We start from the raw sequence: 23,992 nt of genomic DNA on the forward strand, positions 1-23,992 counted from the left end.
TTAGTGACCTCAGAGGGAGCACTGCTCCACCCCTGGCTGGAGTTATGGACAAAATCCACAACATGGAATATGGCCATAACTTTGCCTGGGAGCGTCGTAGGCGGACGCCAACGCTCTCATTGTGACAGCTATGAATTTAGCTACGGAACGAGAGGTTTCATGACTTGTCTACTAGTTCCCCATTGGCTGATATCACGCCTGGGGTATTTCCCAAGCTCCCGCTCCCATAAAAAGGGTGTGCCAGCATCGTCCGCATGCGGAGACACCATTTTTATGGTTGCCATATTTATCGGAAATATGGCTTGCGAGATATGAACCATTTTTTACTGGAGTCCTTCTGTCTGGATACTTCCAAGCTTGCTAATGAGATAGCAGCTCCTACCACAGGGTCACGGCAGGGAGTCATCCTGTGTCCATTGTTCCCACATCATCTCATCTCCATATCACAGGAGATGGCCATGGAGGTGTAACACCTTCACAGATGCTGGACATTGAGAACAAGAAGGGAGGGGGCCACTGCCAGGGAGTGATGAGCGATTATGACTGGAAGTCATAATTCATCTTCATATCCCGGGATTTGCCTCACATTAGGGTTTTTATCAATCTGATATTTATGATGAAATACATTTTCAGCATTGTAATTCTGTGGGGAAGAATATGGATATTATTATATAATTGTGTGATCAGCACATCAGCCCCAAATTAATATCTGTTAGATGGATGATGCTATCCATGCCATGTTTCATCTCTATAGAAAGGTAAATCTGTGATAAGAAACATGACCACAATATCTTCCGCCTGGGACTTCTAGGGATGAAGATATCCTGAAAGTTGGGGATGTCGTTATTTTCTAGAGACTATACCCACCTCCCATGATCAGTCCTGTTATGAGTCACCAGAGTGGAGGTATCTTGGTGTAACTTTTGTTAATAAAAACATAAGCCAAATTATTATCCTTGTTCAATGCCAGGAATAGAGATGAGCGAACCTGAGGTTAAAGGGTCGGGTTCAAACACAGACTACAAAAAAACAACAACAGAGTTTGGGTTTGAAGTTCAAGTGAGTTACAAGTGCAATGAATTTACAATTTGCCATAAGGCAATTAGATCCCTAAACTAAAGACTAATCAAATAATATAAAACTTTTAATTAAATTATAAAAGATAAAGGGACAGACAACGTTAAAAACGCTGAGCACTGTGATCTACCTTAATTTGTATGAGTAGTCATCTGAACACTAAAGAAAAGAGAAAAAGGAGCCAGCACGATCTGAAATTGGCATGTATCATATAAAAAGTGCAAATTCACAGATTTATTCCAACTGTACTACAATAAAAATGAGATTTTTAGCAAATAATTGATCAATTCTTTGAGCCACCCCTGCCAACGTCATGGCAAATCTCAATAGGGGGGTCCTACACTATATTATGTATTTCATGTGCCATGCGGCCTCCTAGATAAAGTTAAAAGCAGAACCATAATGGAGCACACATACCTGTAGGACCTCCCTATTGAGATTTGCCGTGACGTTGGCTGGGGTGGCTCAAAGAATTGATCAATTATTTGCTAAAAATCTCAATTTATATTATAGTACAGTTGGAATAAATCTGTGAATTTGCACTTTTTATATGACGCCTGCCATTTTCAGATCGTGCTGGCTCCCCTCTTATCTGAACACTAAAGTATGTCCTAATGCACTCAAGTGAGCAGCGCTGTGCTTGGGTATAATTGATGCTCAGACCTGTGCAAGCTACGTGCAGCGTTTGACTGACCCGCACTGGGTGTAAAATCAGCGTGACCAGATATTATGTACACACACACACACACACACACACACACACACTTTGAAAAATCATGCCCACCCTCCCCCGGAAGTGTTCTGCATGTGGGCAGAGACATGAGCTGCCCAATTACTGACTTCCATTGAGGTTCGAGTGTGCCCTGCGAACTGAACTTCCAAAGGTTTGCTCATCTCTAGCCAGGAACATTTACTGCTGTATAGGATTGTTTCATGTTTCACTGAAGTTCCTCCCCCATAAATCTGAGCCATCGGCCCTAGATAATTTCACAAAAATCTCATATTACAAACTAAACGCCAAAAAATCCCAAATCCTCCAATTTCACCTCGATGACCCCACTATTAGTCTAATCAAGACATGCTCTGCCTTTTCTTGGGAAGACTCCTCTATTACTTATTTAGGAATACAGATTACCAAAAATTTACAGAACATAGTAGATGTCAACACTGATCGACTAATTAATAGCATTACAATAGACTTTAAAACTTTCTTAAGATCAGAACTCTCATGGCTGGGGAGAATAGTTACTCTTAAAATGATGATCCTACCCAAAATACTCTACTTATTTAGATCCATCCCTCTCCATATCCCTATCAAGATCATAAACAAGCTACAAAAAACAATAAACGACTTCATTTGGGGTGGTAAGAGGGCAACGGTCTCCAAAACTATTCTAACCAAACATAAGGTGAGGGGTGGGATTGGTGTTCCAAGTTTATTGGGATATTACAATGCTAATTTAATCAAACAAAGCCAACGTTGGGTGGGAGACTCATACACATTTCCCTGGGTGGATTTGGAATTATTTTTTAACAACTATCGTCCCCTCAAACATCTTATTTTATCCCATCTTTTCAACCCATCTCTCCCTTCACCTGATCCCCCCACGTTGAGAGCCTCTATACAGGCATGGAAACACCTTGCTAACAAAAATCCTAAAATAAACAAATCTAACCAAATTAGAAACTTTAGTCTCAACTTCCTAGCTATTATCGCAAACCAGAAGATGCCAACCTCACGGCACAACTCAAAACTAAACAAAATTAGCGACATTCATGATGGTTTGGATTTTATCTCTTTTCTGGATATTAAAATTAAGCATAAAATACCCGACTCAGATTTCAAAACTCTTATTTCCATCAGAGAATCCCTGCGTAAAATCCTTAATAATAACAATCCCCTCCCAGAGATAATTGATACATTATTCTGCAACCCAAATAGTGTGCCTATTTGGAAAAAACAAAAAATATATCAACATTTTAATAGAAGATCTAAATTTCGAGAAACTGAAATACATGCTGGATTGGCAGAAGGACCTAAAACAATCCTTTTCTGAAGAGAATTGGCAGATCTGTTTAAAAGCAACAAATTCCTCAACTATTTGCTCTTCTCTTTTAGAATCCCACTACAAACGTCTCACCCGATGGTATTTTACTCCACTCAGGCTCCACCAAATTAATAAAAACAACTCCTCCTCATGCTGGAGGAACTGTAACGGCACCGGTAGCCTACTGCACATTTTCTGGGATTGCCCAATATTAAAAAACCTCTGGATAGAAATATCCAAACTAATTAATCAAATCACCCATTCCAACATAGTTATTACCCCCCAATTAGCTCTCCTCTCTCTAGACCTTGACCAGATTGATCCATCCTTCAAATTTGTTATGATCCACATCTTCCTCACCACCAGATCCCTTATTGCAGCCAACTGGAAAAATCCCCTCCCTCCATCTATTACACAACTTATTGAAGCATTAGCCCAACACAACAATTTTGAGAAACATTATGCCACTATTAACAATAATTTCCCTAAATATTTCCGGCAGTGGAATCCATGGAATCAATACCGCCAAGGCGTTACATGAGATCAGATGATCCTACTAATTGATTTCTAACTTGTGGTTGTCTTTGTGTTCATCTTATTATTTAGCCTTCAGCTTGGGTTTTCTTATAATATTGAAATCCTCTAGACGTTGACAAATGTGATATATTTCATAGTTCTCAATTATAACTGTTGTATATGTTTAATCCTCATATTCTCTCTCATATTGCAACCAACTTATTAGATGTTCTCCCTTTCCCAGTTTCCCTCCCTTTTTCCTTCCCCCTCTTCCCAGTTTCCCCAATAAAAATTTCACTTCTCTCCTCAACCCCATACTCCTCTTCCTATCCTTACTCCCTTTCCCATTTTTATAGTACTTAAATGGTAAGATTATAGAACATAAGAATGATTAATGCAATGACAATACAACTCCTTCAAATTTGTACTTCCCCACAAATTTTCAAAATAAAAAATACTTTAAACACATAAATCTGAGCCATTTCCATAACACAGGTTTAGTACTTTTTTTGTTATCCCTTTTATTTTGTGCAATGGTATATGCTGTATTGGTTTGACCTTTGTAACATCTTTTGTATATTTTTTATAAACACTTCATTCTTTTCAGATTAAATTTATACAATTTAATAGCTTCATTCCTTTTGCTCTATAAACTACCTCCTTAAAGCTGTACGCTACCTTTATTGGTTGTGCATTTGAGTCGGTATTGTATTTACTATACGTTCAATGTGAGTTCCCAAATAATCAGCCTAGTAGTGAAAGCAGCCGTCGCCTCATCCATCAATTGTGTATTGTCCTGACGATTGAGGCATCGGAGTGCTTTTCCCGACATCATTTTTCAGTGACTATCAGTTTTGCCATTCTTTATAAGAGACTGTATTTAAAAGGATTTATGTGCTCCCAGGAGTCCCTAGCCATGCTGACATACTGACCTTTCCAGAAGTGAAAATAAAACACAAATTATGAGTAGCCTTCCTAAGGGTGTTCTTTGTGGTTTGCTGACAGACGAATGGTCAGACTGGAGAGCAGCCTGCAGTGAAGAACGGGTTGAGGAAGTGGTATGATGTCGGAATCTTCCAAAGCAATAGTGCTGTGGTCACGCACTTCTTTTTACTTCCAGACAACAATCCAAGTTCAACTAACAAGGTACTAACCATGTATTTTCTTCTCTAGAGGGCTACAGCTACTATTGTTTTTATTACGGTAGTATATTCTAGGTACCTTTTCAGTGCAAAAAAAACCCCAAACAAACCATATGCATATACCCTAGGCTGCTTTCACACATCCGGTTTTTGCAGTGCAGCTCAATCCGGCTCAAAAACCTATGCAACGGATGCGGCGAAAAAACCGGATCCGTTGCAAACGTTTTTCCATGCGGCCTGTCCATTTTTTGATGGATGCGGCTTGATACTGAGCATGCGCAGTGCAAAAAAAAGTATCCAGCGTCCATAGGCTTGCATTGTAAATCACGCCGCATCGCGGCGCGATGCGGTTTTTTCGCCGCACAAAAAAACGTGCCAGGCAACGTTCCATTCGGTCGCCGCATGGGCTAAATATGCCGCATCCGGCAAAATCCGGACGCAACGCAAGGCCATGCGGCACAATACGACGCTAATGCAAGTCTATGCGGAAAAAACGCAACCGGCGGCAAAAAAACGGTTGCGTTCTTTCTGCAAAGCGCCGTATTGTTCCGCACTGCAAAAACCGGATGTGTGAAAGCAGCCTGAAAGAAATGAAAAAAGGTGGAGTTGGACAGCTCCTTTTTAAAAGGGTGGTGCAAAACTAATAATGATTTGCATCTTAAATGAGTGTTTATATATTGTAATCTAATAACTTGTTTTTAATAAATTTTGCTTTAAAAGTTCCTATCGTTCCCTCTAACTGCTTTATTTATTTTGACTATTTATATTTTGTTGTCCTGTTTCAGTATCCCAACATGCATTGGGGATTCTCAAACTGAACGAAATCAGGGGGCAGAGGATGCGGTCACTGACTCAGTCTCTGTCCCCAATCTGAAACAAAGCAGCGTCAGTAAAATCCATTTTAAGAGGTTGGCTTGTCCCTGTTCTACTGAGCGTGTCTCAGTTGTTAATTCCAATGTATGTGCTGTAAATTCTTGTCACTGCGCAAAATTCTTCAGTGCACAGTGACAGTGCACTCCCTCACCGGCTCTCATGAGGAGAGATTAGCTGGCAAGAGAGTCAGTGCACATTGTAAGTAAAGCAGTTAGGTTAGAGAGGGAATTATAGAGTTTTAAATTAAAGCATACCGGAAAAGCCATTAGATATTACAATAAATAGTCATTAAGAATAAAAATCATGATTAGTTTTGGACCCCTCTTTTAACACAATAAGGGTCCTCTGTAGACCAGATATTCTCACCAGGGGATGGGTCTGTTACCTGCATCAAATCAGTATTTTGTCAATGAAAGCATTACATTTAGGCCCTCCTGATGGAAGAGCCTCTTTAATCTGTGCCTTGCTCGACCTTTACACTTCTCTCTGGGACAGACTCCTAGCTTGCTAATGACTGTTGCCTAATTATTGTGACATTGTCTATCTCCCCATTTCCCTATAGTGTATTTGCACAGCAGGGTGGTGTGGTCCAAACAACACACAGGATGTGGCCTGGCATTTCAATTTTAAAAATAAAAAGGGGATGAGTGACTGAATTAGGTACAGTACAAGCAAGACACATCTTGGAGACCCATCTTGGAGTCTTGAGAAACCTTTCAGGCAGACAGCAGGACACTGGCATCAATTGCCCCCAGTAATGGATTTGACAGGAATAGGTGCTTTACTAAAGTCCAATCTATGCAGCAAAACAGACTGATAAATGAAGTAAAAAAATAAATATTCATCCTTGCAATAAGTTATTCCAAAAGGTTAACAAATAATGTGACCATTTAGCTATATGAAGGCAATGCTCATTAAAGCGTTAAGATCCAGTGGTATACTTGTAATGCCTACTTATACAGTCATATGAAAATGTTTGGGCACCCCTATTAATGTTAACCTTTTTTCTTTATAACAATTTGGGTTTTTGCAACAGCTATTTCAGTTTCATATATCTAACTGATGGACTGAGTAATATTTCTGGATTGAAATGAGGTTTATTGTACTAACAGAAAATGTGCAATCCGCATTTAAACAATTTGACCGGTGCAAAAGTATGGGCACTTCAACATAAAAGTGACATTAATATTTTGTAGATCCTCCTTTTGCAAAAATAACAGCCTCTAGTCGCTGCCTGTAGCTTTTAATGAGTTCCTTGATCCTGGATGAAGGTGTATTTGACCATTCCTGTTTACAAAACAATTCCAGTTCAGTTAAGTTTGATGGTCGCCGAGCATGGACAGCCCGCTTCAAATCATCCCACAGATTTTCAGTGATATTCAGGTCTGGGGACTGGGATGGCCATTCCAGAACATTGTAATTGTTCCTCTGCATGAATGCCTGAGTAGATTTGGAGCGGTGTTTTGGATCATTTTCTTGATGAAATTTCCATCCCCTGCGTAACTTCAACTTCGTCACTGATTCTTGCACATTATTGTCAAGAATCTGCTGATACTGAGTTGAAACCATGCGACCCTCAACTTTAACAAGATTCCCGATGCCGGCATTGGCTACACAGCCCCAAAGCATGATGGAACCTCCACCAAATTTTACTGTGGGTAGCAAGTGCTTTTCTTGGAATGCCGTGTTTTTTTGCCTCCATGCATAACGCCTTTTTGTATGACCAAACAACTCAATCTTTGTTTCATCAGTCCACAGAACCTTCTTCCAAAATGTAACTGGCTTGTCCAAATGTGCTTTTGCATACCTCAGGCGACTCTGTTTGTGGCGTGCTTGCAGAAACGGCTTCTTTCGCATCACTCTCCCATACAGCTTCTCCTTGTGCAACGTGTGCTGTATTGTTGACCGATGCACATTGACACCATATGCAGCAAGATGATGCTGCAGGTCTTTGGAGGTGGTCTGTGGATTGTCCTTGACTGTTCTCACCATTCTTCTTCTCTGCCTTTCTGATATTTATCTTGGCCTGACACTTCTGGGCTTAACAAGAACTGTACCTGTGTTCTTCCATTTCCTTACTATGTTCCTCACAGTGGAAACTGACAGTTTAAATCTCTGAGACAACTTTTTGTATCCTTCCCCTGAACAACTATGTTGAATGATCTTTGTTTTCAGATCATTTGAGAGTTGTTTTGAGGAGCCCATGATGCCACACTTCATAGGAGATTCAAATAGGAGAACAACTTGCAAGTGGCCACCTTAAATACCTTTTCTCATGATTGGATACACCTGCCTATGAAGTTCAAAGCTCAATGAGGTTACAAAACCAATTTAGTGCTTTAGTAAGTCAGTAAAAAGTAGTTAGGAGTGTTCAAATCAAGAAATTGATAAGGGTGCCCATACTTTTGCACCGGTCAAAAATTGTTTAAATGCGGATTGCACATTTTCTGTTAGTACAATAAACCTCATTTCAATCCAGACATATTACTGAGTCCATCAGTTATTAGATATATGAAACTGAAATAGCTGTTACAAAAACCCAAATTGTTATAAAGAAAAAAAGGTTAACATTAATAGGGGTGCCCAAACTTTCTTTTTCGCTCCTAATTGGGAGACCCAGACAGTGGGTGTATAGCTACTGCCTCTGGAGGCCGCACAAAGAACTACACTTAAAAGTGTAAGGCCCCTCCCCTTCTGGCTATACACCCTCCCGTAGGAGTACGGATTCCTCAGTTTTAGCTTTGTGCGAAGGAGGTCACACACGCACGCATAGCTCCATTGTTTTTAGTCAGCAGCAGCTGCTGACTATGTCGGATGGAAGAAAAGAGGGCCCATACAGGGCTCCCAGCATGCTCCCTTCTCACCCCACTGTATGTCGGAGGTGTTTGTAAGGTTGAGGTACCCATTGCGGGTACGGCGGCAGGAGCCCACATGCTGATTCCTTCCCCATCCCTTTTTACAGGGCTCTGGGTGAAGTGGGATTTACTGGTCTCCAGGCACTGAGACCGTGCTCCATCTACAGCCCTGGAGAAGATGCTGGATGGAGCGGAGTACATCAGGGACATGGCCCTGCTTCCTCAAGGTACTCTGTGTCCCCGTGCATTTGGCGCTCACACCGCAGCATGCTGGGTGTTGTAGTGCGCCGGGGACATCAGCGCTGCGGCGCTTGTGCCATGGCCTCATTCAGCTTCGCTGAAGCAGGCACACACTTGGGAATCGGTCGCGCCGGCCGCTGGGACTGCGGCGCGGCTGGCACTTATGGTGCGCCGGGGACTTCAGCGCGGGCCGCGCTTTTACGGCGGCCGCGCTGATAACTCGAGTCCCCGGCTTTTGCGGCCTGCTTCCGTTCGTTCCCGCCCCCAGACCTGCCAGTCAGGAGAGGGGCGGGACGCTGGTCAGTGCATCAGCGCCGAGGGCTGGAGTCGTTTTTACATACTCCAGCCCTCACAATAAGCACAGAGGGGACACTGTTTCCCGCACTTTTGTTTGGGAACTCCCACGGACCGCCCCTCTCCACAGACGCCGGCAGCCATTCCTGCTGACACGCTGAGCTGCAGAGGGGAGCCGGGGAGACCCAGACAAGGAATTCTGCGCCTCTTACCCGCTATTCAGCGGGCGGTAAGCAGCCCTCAGGGCTCACCCCCTCTTGTGCCAGTAGTATTCTTAGTATTTTGTTTTCTACAAATACTTTGTATTGCATAGCGCTGGTCGCCCTTTGGCTATAGACTCTCTCACATTGCAGAGAGCCAGCAGCATGTCGTCCGTAAAACGCAAGGGTGCCAAGGCACAGACATTATATGCTTCCTGCACCGCATGTGGGACTTTTCTACCGGCAGGCTCCACGGACCCCCATTGTGTGCAGTGCTCGGCCCCTGCGGCGCTTGCACAGTCGGGACCTCTGCTGGACGTGACCCAGGGTGTACCACCTGTGAATGCTGTCCAGGTGACAGGAACTGAGTTTGCAGCTTTTGCTGACAGAATGTCTCTCACTATGTCACAAATTCTTGACACATTGCGAGCTAGGCCTGTACTTCAGGCCACGGACACTGTGCAATCATTGCCCCCTGGTCCCCCTCAGCTGAATTACCTCCAAGCTCCGGGACGGGCACATACACCTCAGGGTGAAGACTCTGACTCGGACGATGGCCCCGGGCAGCCTAAGCGGGCTCGCTATGACGGGCCTTCACATTCATCTCAATGGTCAGGATCCCAGCGAGATGAATCTATGGGTGATGAGGCGGACGTAACTGATCAGGATTCTGATCCTGGGACCGCTCTCAATCTAGATACACCAGATGGTGACGCCATAGTTAATGATCTTATATTTAACATCAATAAGATGTTAAATATTTCCCCACCAGCTCCTCCTGTAGAGGAGTCAGCTTCGCAGCACGAGAGAATCCATTTCAGATACCCTAAGCGTACATTAAGCACTTTTCTGGACCACGCTGACTTTAGAGACGCAATCCAGAAACCCCACGCTTTTCCGGAAAGGCGTTTTTCTAAACGGCTTAAAGATACACGCTATCCTTTTCCCCCTGAGGTGGTCAAGGGTTGGACCCAGTGTCCAAAAGTGGATCCTCCAATTTCCAGGCTTGCAGCTAGATCCTTGGTTGCAGTTGAAGATGGAGCGGCACTTAAAGATGCCACTGACAGGCAGATGGAGCTCTGGCTGAAATCCATCTATGAAGCGATTGGAGCGTCGTTAGCGCCATCTTTTGCGGCCGTATGGGCACTCCAAGCTATCTCAGCCGGGCTTGCGCAAGTCGACTCAGTCACACGTACATTTGCCCCGCAGGTAGCACCATTGACCTCGCAAATGGCGGCATTCGCGTCGTACGCGATTAATGCTGTTCTTGACGCTACAAGCCGCACGGCAGTGGCGTCAGCCAACTCCGTTGTTTTGCGAAGGGCCCTGTGGTTGAGACATTGGAAAGCAGATTCTCATTCCAAGAAGTGCTTAACCAATTTGCCTTTTTCTCGTGACCGATTGTTTGGAGAGCGTTTGGATGAAATCATCAAACACTCCAAGGGTAAGGACTCATCCTTACCGCAACACAGACAAAACAAACCCCAACAGAGAAGGGGTCAGTCTGGTTATCGGTCCTTTCGAGGACCGGGCAGGTCCCAATTTGCCTCGTCAAAAAAGACTCAAAAAGACCAGAGACGCTCAGATTCTTGGAGGTCTCAGTCACGCCCAAAAGGGACAGCCGGAGGAACCGTTGCCAAGACGGCGTCCTCCTGACTTGCAGTCTCCAATTCCCACACCCGCGGTCGGTGGGAGGCTTTCCCACTTTGGCGACATTTGGCTGTCACGCGTCAAAGACCGTTGGGTGAGGGATATTCTGTCTCACGGGTACAGGATAGAGTTCAGTTCTCGTCCGCCAACTCGTTTCTTCAGAACTTCTCCACCACCAGACCGAGCCGATGCTCTGTTGCAGGCGGTGGCCGCTCTAAAGGCGGAAGGAGTGGTGACCTCCGTCCCTCTTCAGGAACAAGGTCACGGTTTTTACTCCAATCTGTTTGTGGTCCCAAAAAAGGACGGATCGTATCGACCCGTCCTGGATCTAAAGTTGCTCAACAGACACGTAAAAGTCAGGAGGTTCCGGATGGAATCCCTACGCTCCGTCATAGCCTCAATGTCTCAAGGAGATTTTCTAGCATCAATAGATATCAAAGATGCGTATCTCCACGTGCCGATTGCACCAGAGCATCAGCGTTTCCTACGCTTCGTCATACACGACGAACACCTGCAGTTCGTAGCGTTACCTTTCGGTCTGGCAACAGCCCCCCGGGTCTTCACCAAAGTCATGGCAGCAGTAGTAGCTGTTCTGCACTCGCAGGGTCACTCGGTCATCCCGTATCTAGACGACCTGCTTATAAAGGCACCCTCTCAAGAGGCATGCCAGCACAGTCTGAAGGTGGCACTAGACACTCTCCAGAGTTTCGGGTGGATTATCAACTTTCCAAAGTCTCATCTAACCCCGACCCAATCTCTGACTTATCTTGGCATGGAGTTTCATACTCTCTCAGCGATAGTGAAGCTTCCACTGGACAAGCAGTGTTCGCTACGGACTGGAGTGCAATCTCTCCTTCAGAGCCAGTCGCACTCACTGAGGCGCCTCATGCATTTCCTAGGAAAGATGGTAGCAGCAATGGAGGCAGTCCCGTTCGCGCAGTTTCATCTGCGCCCTCTACAATGGGACATTCTACGCCAATGGGATGGGAAATCGACGTCCCTCGACAGGACTGTCTCCCTCTCTCAGACTGCCAAGGACTCTCTGCGTTGGTGGCTTCTCCCCACCTCATTGTCACAGGGAAAGTCGTTCCTTCCCCCGTCCTGGGCAGTAGTCACGACGGATGCGAGCCTATCAGGGTGGGGAGCGGTGTTTCTCCACCACAGGGCTCAGGGGACGTGGACTCAGGAAGAGTCCACCCTGCAGATCAATGTTCTGGAAATCAGAGCAATCTATCTTGCCCTGCGAGCCTTCCAACAATGGCTGGAAGGCAAGCAGATTCGGATTCAGTCGGACAATTCCACGGCGGTGGCGTACATCAACCACCAAGGGGGAACACGCAGTCGCCAAGCTTTTCAAGAAGTCCAGCGGATTTTGACGTGGGTGGAAAGCAGAGCGTCCACCATATCCGCAGTTCACATCCCAGGCGTGGAAAACTGGGAAGCAGACTTTCTCAGTCGCCAGGGCATGGACGCAGGAGAATGGTCCCTTCACCCGGACGTGTTTCAGCAGATCTGTTGCCGCTGGGGGACGCCGGACGTCGATCTGATGGCGTCACGGCACAACAACAAGGTCCCAGTTTTCATGGCACGGTCTCACGATCACCGAGCACTGGCGGCAGACGCCTTGGTTCAGGATTGGTCGCAATTCCGACTCCCCTATGTGTTCCCACCTCTAGCATTGTTACCCAGAGTTCTCCGGAAAATCAGGTCCGACTGCCATCGAGCCATACTCGTCGCTCCAGACTGGCCAAGAAGGTCGTGGTACCCGGAACTGTGGCATCTCACGGTAGGCCAACCGTGGACACTACCAGACCGTCCAGATTTGCTGTCTCAAGGGCCGTTTTTCCATCTGAATTCTGCGGCCTTGAACATGGCTGTGTGGCCATTGAGTCCTGGATCCTAGCGGCCTCAGGTTTATCTCATGAAGTTGTTGCCACAATGAGACAGGCTAGAAAACCATCCTCAGCTAAGATCTATCACAGGACGTGGAAGATATTCTTAGCGTGGTGCTTGGCTCAAGGGTTTTCTCCCTGGCCATTTGCATTGCCAATTTTTCTTTCCTTCCTGCAGTCTGGATTGGAAAAAGGTTTGTCGCTTAGCTCTCTTAAGGGTCAAGTCTCCGCGCTATCCGTATTCTTTCAGAAGCGCTTGGCACGGCTTTCTAAAGTACGCACGTTTCTCCAAGGAGTTTGTCATATCGTTCCTCCTTACAGACGGCCATTGGAACCCTGGGATCTGAACAAGGTTCTCATTGCTCTCCAGAAGCCGCCTTTCGAGCCTTTGAAAGAGGTTTCCCTTTCTCGGCTTTCACAAAAAGTAGTTTTTCTTGTGGCGGTCACGTCTCTTCGAAGAGTGTCCGAGCTAGCGGCGTTATCTTGCAAATCTCCCTTCCTGGTGTTTCACCAAGACAAGGTAGTACTGCGTCCAATTCCAGAGTTTTCTCCCAAGGTGGTTTCTTCCTTTCATCTCAACCAGGATATCACTTTGCCATCTTTGTGTCCGCATCCAGTTCACCAATTTGAAAAGGGTTTACATCTGTTGGACCTGGTGAGAGCACTCAGGATTTACATTTCTCGCACGGCGGCTCTACGCCGTTCTGATGCGCTCTTTGTCCTAGTCGCTGGTCAGCATAAGGGATCGCAAGCTTCCAAATCCACCCTTGCGCGGTGGATCAAGGAACCAATTCTTCACACATACCGTTCTGCTGGGCTTCCGATTCCATCTGGACTGAAGGCCCATTCTACCAGAGCCGTGGGTGCGTCCTGGGCATTGCGGCATCAGGCTACGGCTCAGCAAGTGTGCCAGGCGGCTACCTGGTCGAGTCTGCACACGTTTACCAAACACTATCAAGTGCATACCTACGCTTCGGCAGATGCCAGCCTAGGTAGACAGGTCCTTCAGGCGGCGGTGGCCCACCTGTAGGAAGAGGCTGTCTGACAGCCCGTTCATGTGGTATCTTTTTACCCACCCAGGGACTGCTTTTGGACGTCCCACTGTCTGGGTCTCCCAATTAGGAGCGAAAAAGAAGGGAATTTTGTTTACTTACCGTAAATTCCTTTTCTTCTAGCTCCAATTGGGAGACCCAGCACCCGCCCTATTTGTTCTTAGGGTTTCGTTTTTCGGGTGCACATGTTGTTCATGTTGTTTCTTAAGTTCTCCGATCTTGTTATCGGATTGAATTTGTTTTTGAAACTGTTATTGGCTTTCCTCCTTCTTGCTTTGGTACTAAAACTGAGGAATCCGTACTCCTACGGGAGGGTGTATAGCCAGAAGGGGAGGGGCCTTACACTTTTAAGTGTAGTTCTTTGTGCGGCCTCCAGAGGCAGTAGCTATACACCCACTGTCTGGGTCTCCCAATTGGAGCTAGAAGAAAAGGAATTTACGGTAAGTAAACAAAATTCCCTTCTTTTCATATGACTGTAAACATTGGAATTTTCTTTTAGTTGCTAAGTATTTTCCTCTTTATAGGCCAGTGATGTTGACTTTTCTGACTACATGATCTTGAAGAAACATGACCTGTGGCCCGGAAGTGTGTACAGATTTAGAGTGGCTGCAATAAATGGACGTGGCATCGGTCCTTTTAGTAAGATCACTCAGTTTAAAACCTGTATTCCTGGATTTCCCGGGGCTCCTTCATCAGTAAAAGTCACAAAGGTAAAAAGCAAAATAAAAAAAAAAAAATTGTTTTGTAGATAACAATGTCCTTTTCTTTATCGTTCCTTTGGGAGACCCAGACCATGGGTGTTTAGCTTCTGCCTCCGGAGGACACACAAAGTACTACACTTAAAAGTGTAGCTCCTCCCTCTGAGCTTATACACCCCCTGGTAGCCAGTCCTAGCCAGTTTATTGCTTTGTGTCAGGAGGCATACATCCACACATGCATTCTCATCTGATTTGTTTGACTTTTGGAAAGAGTTTGAAGAAAAGCGGGTCCATGTCTGGACTCCTGGCATGTCCCTTCTCACCCCACTGTGTTGGCGGTGTTGTTAAGGTTGATTTACAAGGCTGCAGCCTTACATGCCGCGCTCCTTCACCATCCCTTCTGGGCTCTGGCTTGAAGTGGGAGCCAGCACGGTCTCCATGCCTGGCAGGAGTCCAGTCTCCATCCACAGCCCCTTGAGGATTCTGTTGGACCGGAGCACTCATCCCCAGGGACATGGCCCTGCGTCTCAGCAGCTAAGTACCTGAGACGTTTATGTTGGGGGTCCCGGTTCTTTATTGTAAGGGGAGAGTATGCTGTATGTGATTGTTTTAACTTTTCCGGCGGGTTCTCTAGCTTTTGCCTGAGAACCGCGCCGATGGTGCCTGCTTGTCGGCCTCGCCGCTTAAATTTAGGCCCCGCCTAGTTTCATTTTCCTGCCCTCGCATGTCACTCATGCAGAGGGACAGGTTCGGCTCCTCCCGGCGGCCGTTCTACACAGGGGAGGGACACTCCCCACTGCTGGGGCGTCCCTCCTTCCCTGCAGGTCTCTATAGCCCTCCAGTTCCCGCTCTTTTATAGGAACGCCCTCTTCTCAGGCAGAGTTCACTCTGCTCTGGGACATCCTGCATTCTGCATCTCTGCTGAGGTGCTGCGACTGGGGGACCGGGCTTCGGGATCTGGAGGGCACACAACACCGCGCTCAGCGGTCTGGTAAGCCACAGCCGGTCTCCGGTTGTGGACCTCTGTATATTCTCCCTGGGGTTCATTCTCTGCAAAGCCCCCACTCCAGCAGCATGTCTCACACAAGGAGCAAGGCTCCAAAGCTTTATTCTGCATGCACTGCATGTAAGCTCCTTCTGCCTGAGCCGAGCACCTATCCACATTGTGATGTCTGCTCTAACTGGCGGTGCCACAGCCTGGAGTCTCACCCCCAGTGGTCTCTCAGGCTGCTGCTGCATCTGTGACTGAACCCCCGGCCTGGGTAGAGTCCTTTTCTAGGTCCATATCCCAGTCATTTGCTGAGTCCATGGGACTTTTGTCCAGGACTTTGAATATGCATCAGCCTCCCTCACAGGGTGCCTCTAATACTCTTGACAGAGGACTCCTATCCTCTGACCTCCGTCCATCGGAGCTCACGGAGGATTCATCATCTGATCCCAGACCCCGTCCTTCTAAGAGAAGGCGCAGGGTTTCCTCCCCCTCCCCATCCCACGGCTCTGTCTCAAGAGCTGACTCTCAAGATGAGGAGGATGCCCTCACTGGGGGCTCGGAGGCTATGTATCCCATCGATTTCTCTGAGGGTGACTCAGATCTTAGTGATTTGATTGCTTCTATTAATTCTGTGCTGGATCTCAATCCGCCAGTGTCAGAGAAGCAACTCTCTTTGGCAGAAAAACATCAGTTTACCTCGCCTAAGAGAGTGAAGAGTGTGTTCTTTAACCACTCCAGTTTTCAGAGCGCTGTGACCAAACCCAGGGCCTGCCCTGACAAACGCTTTCCAAAGCGTGGTTCTGATGACCGGTTTCCATTTCCACCTGAGGTGGTCAAGGAGTGGTCTCACTCCCCAAAGGTAGACCCTCCGGTGTCTAGGCTCTCAGCCCGGACCGTTGTGTCGGTGGCTGACGGCACCTCACTTAAGGATTCCACTGACCGTCAGATTGACCTTCTGGCCAAATCTGTGTATGAAGCTGCGGGGGCCGCGTTTTTCCCGACTTTTGCAGCAGTGTGGGCTCTCAAAGCCATCTCTGCTTCTCTAGAGGAGATGCATTCCCTCACCAAGGAATCTATGCCTGAGATGGTTACCTTAACTGCTCAGGCTTCAGCTTTTTCATCTTATGCCATGTCTGCCATGCTAGAGGCTGCTCACCGCACTGCGGTGGCTTCAGCTAATTCTCTTGTTATCCGCAGGATTTTGTGGCTTCGAGAGTGGAAGGCAGATGCTTCTTCCAAGAAGTTTCTTGCTGGGCTCCCTTTTGCTGGTTCATGGCTGTTTGGTGAACAGCTGGATGAAATCATTAAAGAAGCTACTGGCGGGATGAGTACTTCCATGCCACAAACCAAGACCAGGAAACCCGCCCAGGGTAGGAATCAATCGAGGTTTCGTTCCTTTCGTTCCTCCAACTGGTCATCATCTAAGCCTTCCGCCTCGTCCGCTAACTCAGCCAAGGATCATAAATCCAACTGGCGCCCAAAAGCGCGTCCGCAGAAGACCGCAGGAGGTTGTGCCACTAAGGCAGCTTCCTCATGACTCTCGGCCCGCTCCAGCCACGTCCTTAGTCGGTGGCAGGCTCTCCCACTTTGGCGACGCTTGGTTAAAGCAAGTCTCCGATCAGTGGGTGAGAGACATCATATCTCACGGCTACAGGATAGAATTCTCTTCCAGCCCTCCAAACAGATTTTTTCTCTCAACTCCCCCCTGCTCCAAGGCCGCCGCCTTCTCGCAGGCCGTGGCGTCCTTGCAGGCAAACGGAGTGATTGTCCCAGTTCCCGCTCAGGAACGGTTCAGAGGTTTTTACTCAAATCTCTTCCTAGTTCCAAAAAAGGACGGTACCTTCCGGCCCATCCTGGATCTCAAGCTTCTCAACAAGCATGTCCGGGTGCGGCATTTTCGCATGGAGTCTCTGCGATCAGTCATTGCCTCTATGACCCAAGGGGAGTTCCTGGCGTCCATCGACATCAGAGATGCCTATCTGCATGTACCAATCGCAGTGTCACATCAGCGTTGGTTACGTTTTGCGATAGGAGAGGATCATTTCCAGTTCGTGGCTCTCCCCTTCGGGTTAGCCACGGCCCCTCGGGTATTCACCAAGGTCATGGCGGCAGTGATTGCGGTCCTGCACCTCCAGGGGTTAGCAGTGCTTCCTTATCTGGACGACCTTCTGGTCAAGGGTACATCCAGCGCAGACTGTCAGCGGAGTGTTTCGCTCACTCTCGCCACCCTAGCCCAATTCGGGTGGATTGTCAATCTTCCCAAATCCACTCTGACTCCGACCCAGAGTCTCACGTACCTAGGGATGCAGTTCGAGACTTTGCCGGCACTTGTGAAGTTGCCCTTAATCAAACAGCAGTCTCTCCGGCTAGCGGTGCGCTCTCTCCTGAGGCCCCGCCGTTATACCCTCAGGCGTCTGATGCAGGTGCTGGGTCAAATGGTGGCCTCCATGGAGGCGGTTCCCTTTGCCCAGTTCCATCTGCGTCCTCTGCAGCTGGACATTCTCCGCTGTTGGGACAAGCGGCCTTCCTCCTTACAGAGGTTAGTGGCTCTGTCGCCACGGACCAGGAGCTCTCTTCAGTGGTGGCTTCGACCCCTCTCCCTGTCCCAAGGGCGCTCCTTCCTGACTCCGTCCTGGGTGATTCTCACCACGGATGCCAGCCTATCCGGCTGGGGAGCGGTGCATCTCCACCACAGAGCACAGGGCACTTGGACTCCGTCCGAGTCAGCCCTTTCAATCAATGTGCTGGAAACCAGAGCTGTGCTTCTCGCTCTCCTAGCCTTTCACCACCTGTTGGGGGGCAGGCACATTCGAGTCCAGTCAGACAACGCGACAGCGGTTGCCTACATCAATCACCAAGGCGGGACACGCAGCCGCCTGGCAATGTTGGAGGTCCAACGCATTCTTCAATGGGCGGAGGACTCCAAGTCCACCATATCCGCAGTCCACATCCCTGGCGTAGAAAACTGGGAGGCAGATTATCTCAGCCGTCAATCCGTGGACGGTGGCGAGTGGTCCCTGCACCCGGCAGTGTTTTAGTCAATCTGCCGCAAGTGAGGCACTCCGGACGTGGACCTAATGGCATCCCGTCACAACAACAAGGTTCCGGTTTACGTGGCTCGCTCCCACGATCTTCAGGCCTTCGCCGCGGACGCTCTGGTTCAAGACTGGTCCCAGTTTCGTCTGTCCTACGTGTTTCCCCCTCTAGCTCTCTTGCCCAGAGTCCTGCGCAAGATCAGAATGGAGGGCCATCGAGTCATCATCATTGCACCGGACTGGCCCAGGCGAGCTTGGTATCCGGACGTGCTCCAACTGTCCGTGGAGATGCCGTGGCATCTTCCGGACCGTCCTGACCTGCTCTCGCAAGGTCAGTTTTTCCGCCCGAATTCTGCGGCACTCAAATTGACGGCGTGGCTTTTGAGTCCTGGATTTTGACGGCTTCTGGTATTCCTCCTGAAGTCATCTCCACTATGACTCGGGCCCGTAAGTCTTCCTCCGTCAAGATCTATCACAGGACTTGGAAAATTTTTCCTGTCCTGGTGTCGCTCTTCCGGCCATTCTCCTTGGCCATTCTCGTTGCCGACCCTTCTGTCTTTTTTACAGTCCGGTCTGCAGCTAGGACTGTCCCTCAACTCTCTCAAGGGACAAGTCTCAGCTCTATCAGTGCTGTTCCAGCGGCGTCTCGCCCGGCTGGCTCAGGTCCGCACCTTCATGCAAGGTGCGTCTCACATCATTCCGCCTTATCGGCGGCCCTTGGATCTCTGGGACCTTAACTTGGTCCTCACGGTATTGCAGAAACCCCCTTTCGAGCCCCTTAGGGAGGTTTCTTTGTATCGTCTTTCTCAAAAGGTGGCCTTTCTAGTTGCCATAACTTCTCTCAGGAGAGTCTCTGATTTGGCTGCGCTCTCCTCGGAGTCACCTTTTTTGTTTTTTCACCAAGACAAGGTAGTTCTCCGTCCGACCCCGGACTTTCTTCCTTGCCTTCCTTCTGTCCGGCCCCTGTTCATCGCTTTGAGAAAGCGCTGCATACTCTAGATCTGGTGCGTGCTCTCCGGATTTATGTGTCTCGCACCGCTGCGCTTAGGCGGTGCACCGCTCTTTTTGTGCTAACCACAGGGCGGCGCAAGGGTCTCTCTGCTTCTAAGCTGACCTTGGCCCGTTGGATTAGATCGACCATTTCGGACGCCTACCAGAGTACTCAGGTGCCTCCCCCGCCGGGGATCAAAGCACACTCGACCAGAGCTGTCGGTGCCTCTTGGGCTTTTAGGCACCAGGCTACGGCTCAACAAGTCTGTCAGGCTGCCACTTGGACTAGCCTGCATACCTTTTCGAAGCACTACCAAGTGCATGCTCATGCTTCGGCAGATGCGAGCTTGGGCAGACGCATCCTTCAGGCGGCTGTCGCCCACTTGTGAAGTTAGGCTCCGCCTACTTCTTAGTTTTTTCTGTTTATTCCCACCCAGGGACAGCTTTGGAACGTCCCATGGTCTGGGTCTCCCAAAGGAACGATAAAGAAAAAGAGAATTTTGTTACTTACCGTAAATTCTTTTTCTTATAGTTCCATATTGGGAGACCCAGCTCCCTCCCTGTTGCCTGCTGGCAATTTTCTTGTTCCGTGTGTTATCACCGGCTGTTGTCGTGGACAGAGTCTCCGGTTGTTCCGGTTCTTACTCGGTTCTACTTGTGGGTGGCTATTCTCCTTCAGCTTTTGCACTAAACTGGCTAGGACTGGCTACCAGGGGGTGTATAAGCTCAGAGGGAGGAGCTACACTTTTAAGTGTAGTACTTTGTGTGTCCTCCGGAGGCAGAAGCTAAACACCATGGTCTGGGTCTCCCAATACGGAACTATAAGAAAAAGAATTTACGGTAAGTAACAAAATTCTCTTTTTTGACTATATCGGTGTTGTATATCAGAAGTGCTCCCCAATGTATAGCTCTACAAAAGGTTGCAACTTTTGCCATAGTATGGGCGTTTTACATCTCCTCAGCGGTGTGCTTATTTTGGCTGTGTATCAAAATAAGAGGAACCACATGCGGCTTTTTCTTATCTTTTTAGATTATTTATAAAAATGTGTAATCCCCCTCAATTTTGATTCCCATCCATGATATAGCCCAACAGTTGGGAGCTGGTATTCTCAGGCTGGGGAGACCCATGCTTATTGAGCCCCCCGTTAGCCTAAATATAGCAGCATGCAGTTATCTAGGATTGTTGCATTTATTAGATACGACAATCCCGTAACTTTACCCTGCTCATCCCGATTGGCCTGCTGCTGTGAGAATCGGAATAATAAGGGGTTAATAACAGCTCACAGCTTGCCACTAAGCCCTAGATTAGTAATGGGGGACATCTATGAGATCCCCCATAAAATTAAAATACAAACACCAAAAAAATCCTTTATTTGAAATAAAATACAAAAAAACACCCTTTTACCCATCTATTAACCCCCAAAACACCCAGGTCCGACGTAATCCACACGAGGTTCCACGACGATTCCAGCTCTGGTACATATGAAGTGACAGTGCACGGCCGTGGAACATGACCGCCTGCTGATTGAGCGGCTCATTCTCTGCCTGAAGCGATCAGCGGTGACGTCACTCAGGTTATTAGTTGTCACAGCTGGAGGTTCCCACGGTCTGTAATTACAATCCTTCTGTCAACGCCGGCTGTGAGCCGACATTCATGGATTGTGATTTCCTCTATACATAGCAGAGCTGATGTACTGCTCTAAATAGCACAACCCAAGAGAAAAATGAAAACGTTACTGGTAATGGAAAATGGCGACATACGCAAAACATTTTTTATTTACAATTTTCCCCCAAAATTTTCACCACTTAAAATAAAATGTGTGTGTGTATATATATATATATATATATATATATAATTTATATATGTTTGGTATGTACGCAATTATATTGCCAGGTCAGTTTTATCATATAAAGAATATGGCAAGTAAAAAAAGAAAACACTTTTTTTTTTTTTTTTTTTTTTTTTTTTTTTTATATTTCAGCACCCTTGGTTCCCTCACCTTTTCCCCCCGTTTTCCAGTATAATATATCATAAATTGAATGATTTCATTCAAAAGTTCAACTCATCCCACAAACAACAAGCCCTCATATGGCAATATTGGTGGGAAAATAAAAACGTTATGGCTCTGGGAAGAAGGGGAGGAAAAAACGGAAAGGGTTTAGCATAAAAACGTGAGCCAGACCCGTTTAGTTAAAACCATAAAACGTAGCATCAAATAAAAGGTGCCCATCTCTGGAGCTGTAAGGCAAGTATTAAACACACAGATATACAGTTAGGTCCAGAAATATTTGGACAGTGACACAAGTTTTGTTATTTTAGCTGTTTACAAAAACATGTTCAGAAATACAATTATATATATATAATATGGGCTGAAAGTGCACACTCCCAGCTGCAACATGAGAGTTTTCACATCCAAATCGGAGAAAGGGTTTAGGAATCATAGCTCTGTAATGCATAGCCTCCTCTTTTTCAAGGGACCAAAAGTAATTGGACAAGGGACTCTAAGGGCTGCAATTAACTCTGAAGGCTTCTCCCTCGTTAACCTGTAATCAATGAAGTAGTTAAAAGGTCTGGGGTTGATTACAGGTGTGTGGTTTTGCGTTTGGAAGCTGTTGCTGTGACCAGACAACATGCGGTCTAAGGAACTCTCAATTAAGGTGAAGCAGAACATCCTGAGGCTGAAAAAAAAGACAAAATTCATCAGAGAGATAGCAGACATGCTTGGAGTAGCAAAATCAACAGTCGGGTACATTCTGAGAAAAAAGGAATTGACTGGTGAGCTTGGGAACTCAAAAAGGCCTGGGCGTCCACGGATGACAACAGTGGTGGATGATCGCCGCATACTTTCTTTGGTGAAGAAGAACCCGTTCACAACATCAACTGAAGTCCAGAACACTCTCAGTGAAGTAGGTGTATCTGTCTCTAAGTCAACAGTAAAGAGAAGACTCCATGAAAATAAATACAAAGGGTTCACATCTAGATGCAAACCATTCATCAATTCCAAAAATAGACAGGCCAGAGTTAAATTTGCTGAAAAACACCTCATGAAGCCAGCTCAGTTCTGGAAAAGTATTCTATGGACAGATGAGACAAAGATCAACCTGTACCAGAATGATGGGAAGAAAAAAAGTTTGGAGAAGAAAGGGAACGGCACATGATCCAAGGCACACCACATCCTCTGTAAAACATGGTGGAGGCAACGTGATGGCATGGGCATGCATGGCTTTCAATGGCACTGGGTCACTTGTGTTTATTGATGACATAACAGCAGACAAGAATAGCCGGATGAATTCTGAAGTGTACCGGGATATACTTTCAGCCCAGATTCAGCCAAATGCCGCAAAGTTGATCGGACGGCGCTTTATAGTACAGATGGACAATGACCCCAAGCATACAGCCAAAGCTACCCAGGAGTTCATGAGTGCAAAAAAGTGGAACATTCTGCAATGGCCAAGTCAGTCACCAGATCTTAACCCAATTGAGCATGCATTTCACTTGCTCAAATCCAGACTTAAGACGGAAAGACCCACAAACAAGCAAGACCTGAAGGCTGCGGCTGTAAAGGCCTGGCAAAGCATTAAGAAGGAGGAAACCCAGCGTTTGGCGATGTCCATTGGTTCCAGACTTAAGGCATTGATTGCCTCCAAAGGATTCGCAACAAAATATTGAAAATAAAAATATTTTGTTTGGGTTTGGTTTATTTGTCCAATTACTTTTGACCTTCTAAAATGTGGAGTGTTTGTAAAGAAATGTGTACAATTCCTACAATTTCTAGCAGATATTTTTGTTCAAACCTTCAAATTAAACGTTACAATCTGCACTTGAATTCTGTTGTAGAGATTTCATTTCAAATCCAATGTGGTGGCATTCAGAGCCCAACTCGCGAAAATTGTGTCACTGTCCAAATATTTCTGGACCTAACTGTATATTTAGGGGAGCAGTGGGAATAGAGAGAGAGCAAACTGTCTACTTTTGACCTGTTGACAGGTCCTCTTTAAGAAATGCGGTGATGATTCCCAAAGGGCGTGATTCTCAATAATATGAATTACGTTTATATGGTGGATTCTAAATATTATGTTTCTTTTTGCAGAGTACAGACTGTGTTCATATTTCCTGGGAATCCCCTTCTTCACCAACAGGGAATATATTAGAATATTCTGCGTATCTAGCAATCCGCACTTCTCTTCCCGAGGCTCAGAACCAGCTTGCATTTGTAAAAATATACAGTGGCTTAGAGACATCGTGCATTGTAACCGCTTCCCAGCTGGCGAATGCTCACGTGGACTGCAGCTCCCGACCGGCGGTGGTATTCAGGATCTCTGCCAAGAATGAAAAGGGTTACGGTCCAGCTATACAAGTCCGATGGCTGCAAGGTGAGGAAACGCCTTATGTAATCTAATATATAAAGCTGTGTGTGTGTGTGTGTGTGTGTGTGTAT

General features: G+C 46.9%; 1 protein-coding gene across 2 annotated transcripts in view; it reads left to right on the forward strand.

The window, feature by feature from the left end:
* HCFC2 (host cell factor C2) overlaps nucleotides 1–23,992 on the forward strand; it is an 83,259-nt gene that overhangs the window by 48,835 nt on the left and 10,432 nt on the right. For both annotated transcript variants that reach the window (XM_075344727.1, XM_075344728.1), the window contains 3 exons: nucleotides 4,647–4,787; nucleotides 14,364–14,549; nucleotides 23,645–23,927. In XM_075344727.1, coding sequence (XP_075200842.1) covers nucleotides 4,647–4,787; nucleotides 14,364–14,549; nucleotides 23,645–23,927 — 610 coding nt within the window. The remainder of the gene's footprint in view (nucleotides 1–4,646; nucleotides 4,788–14,363; nucleotides 14,550–23,644; nucleotides 23,928–23,992) is intronic.

Source organism: Anomaloglossus baeobatrachus, chromosome 4 (assembly GCF_048569485.1).
Source record: "Anomaloglossus baeobatrachus isolate aAnoBae1 chromosome 4, aAnoBae1.hap1, whole genome shotgun sequence".
Taxonomy (NCBI): domain Eukaryota; kingdom Metazoa; phylum Chordata; class Amphibia; order Anura; family Aromobatidae; genus Anomaloglossus; species Anomaloglossus baeobatrachus.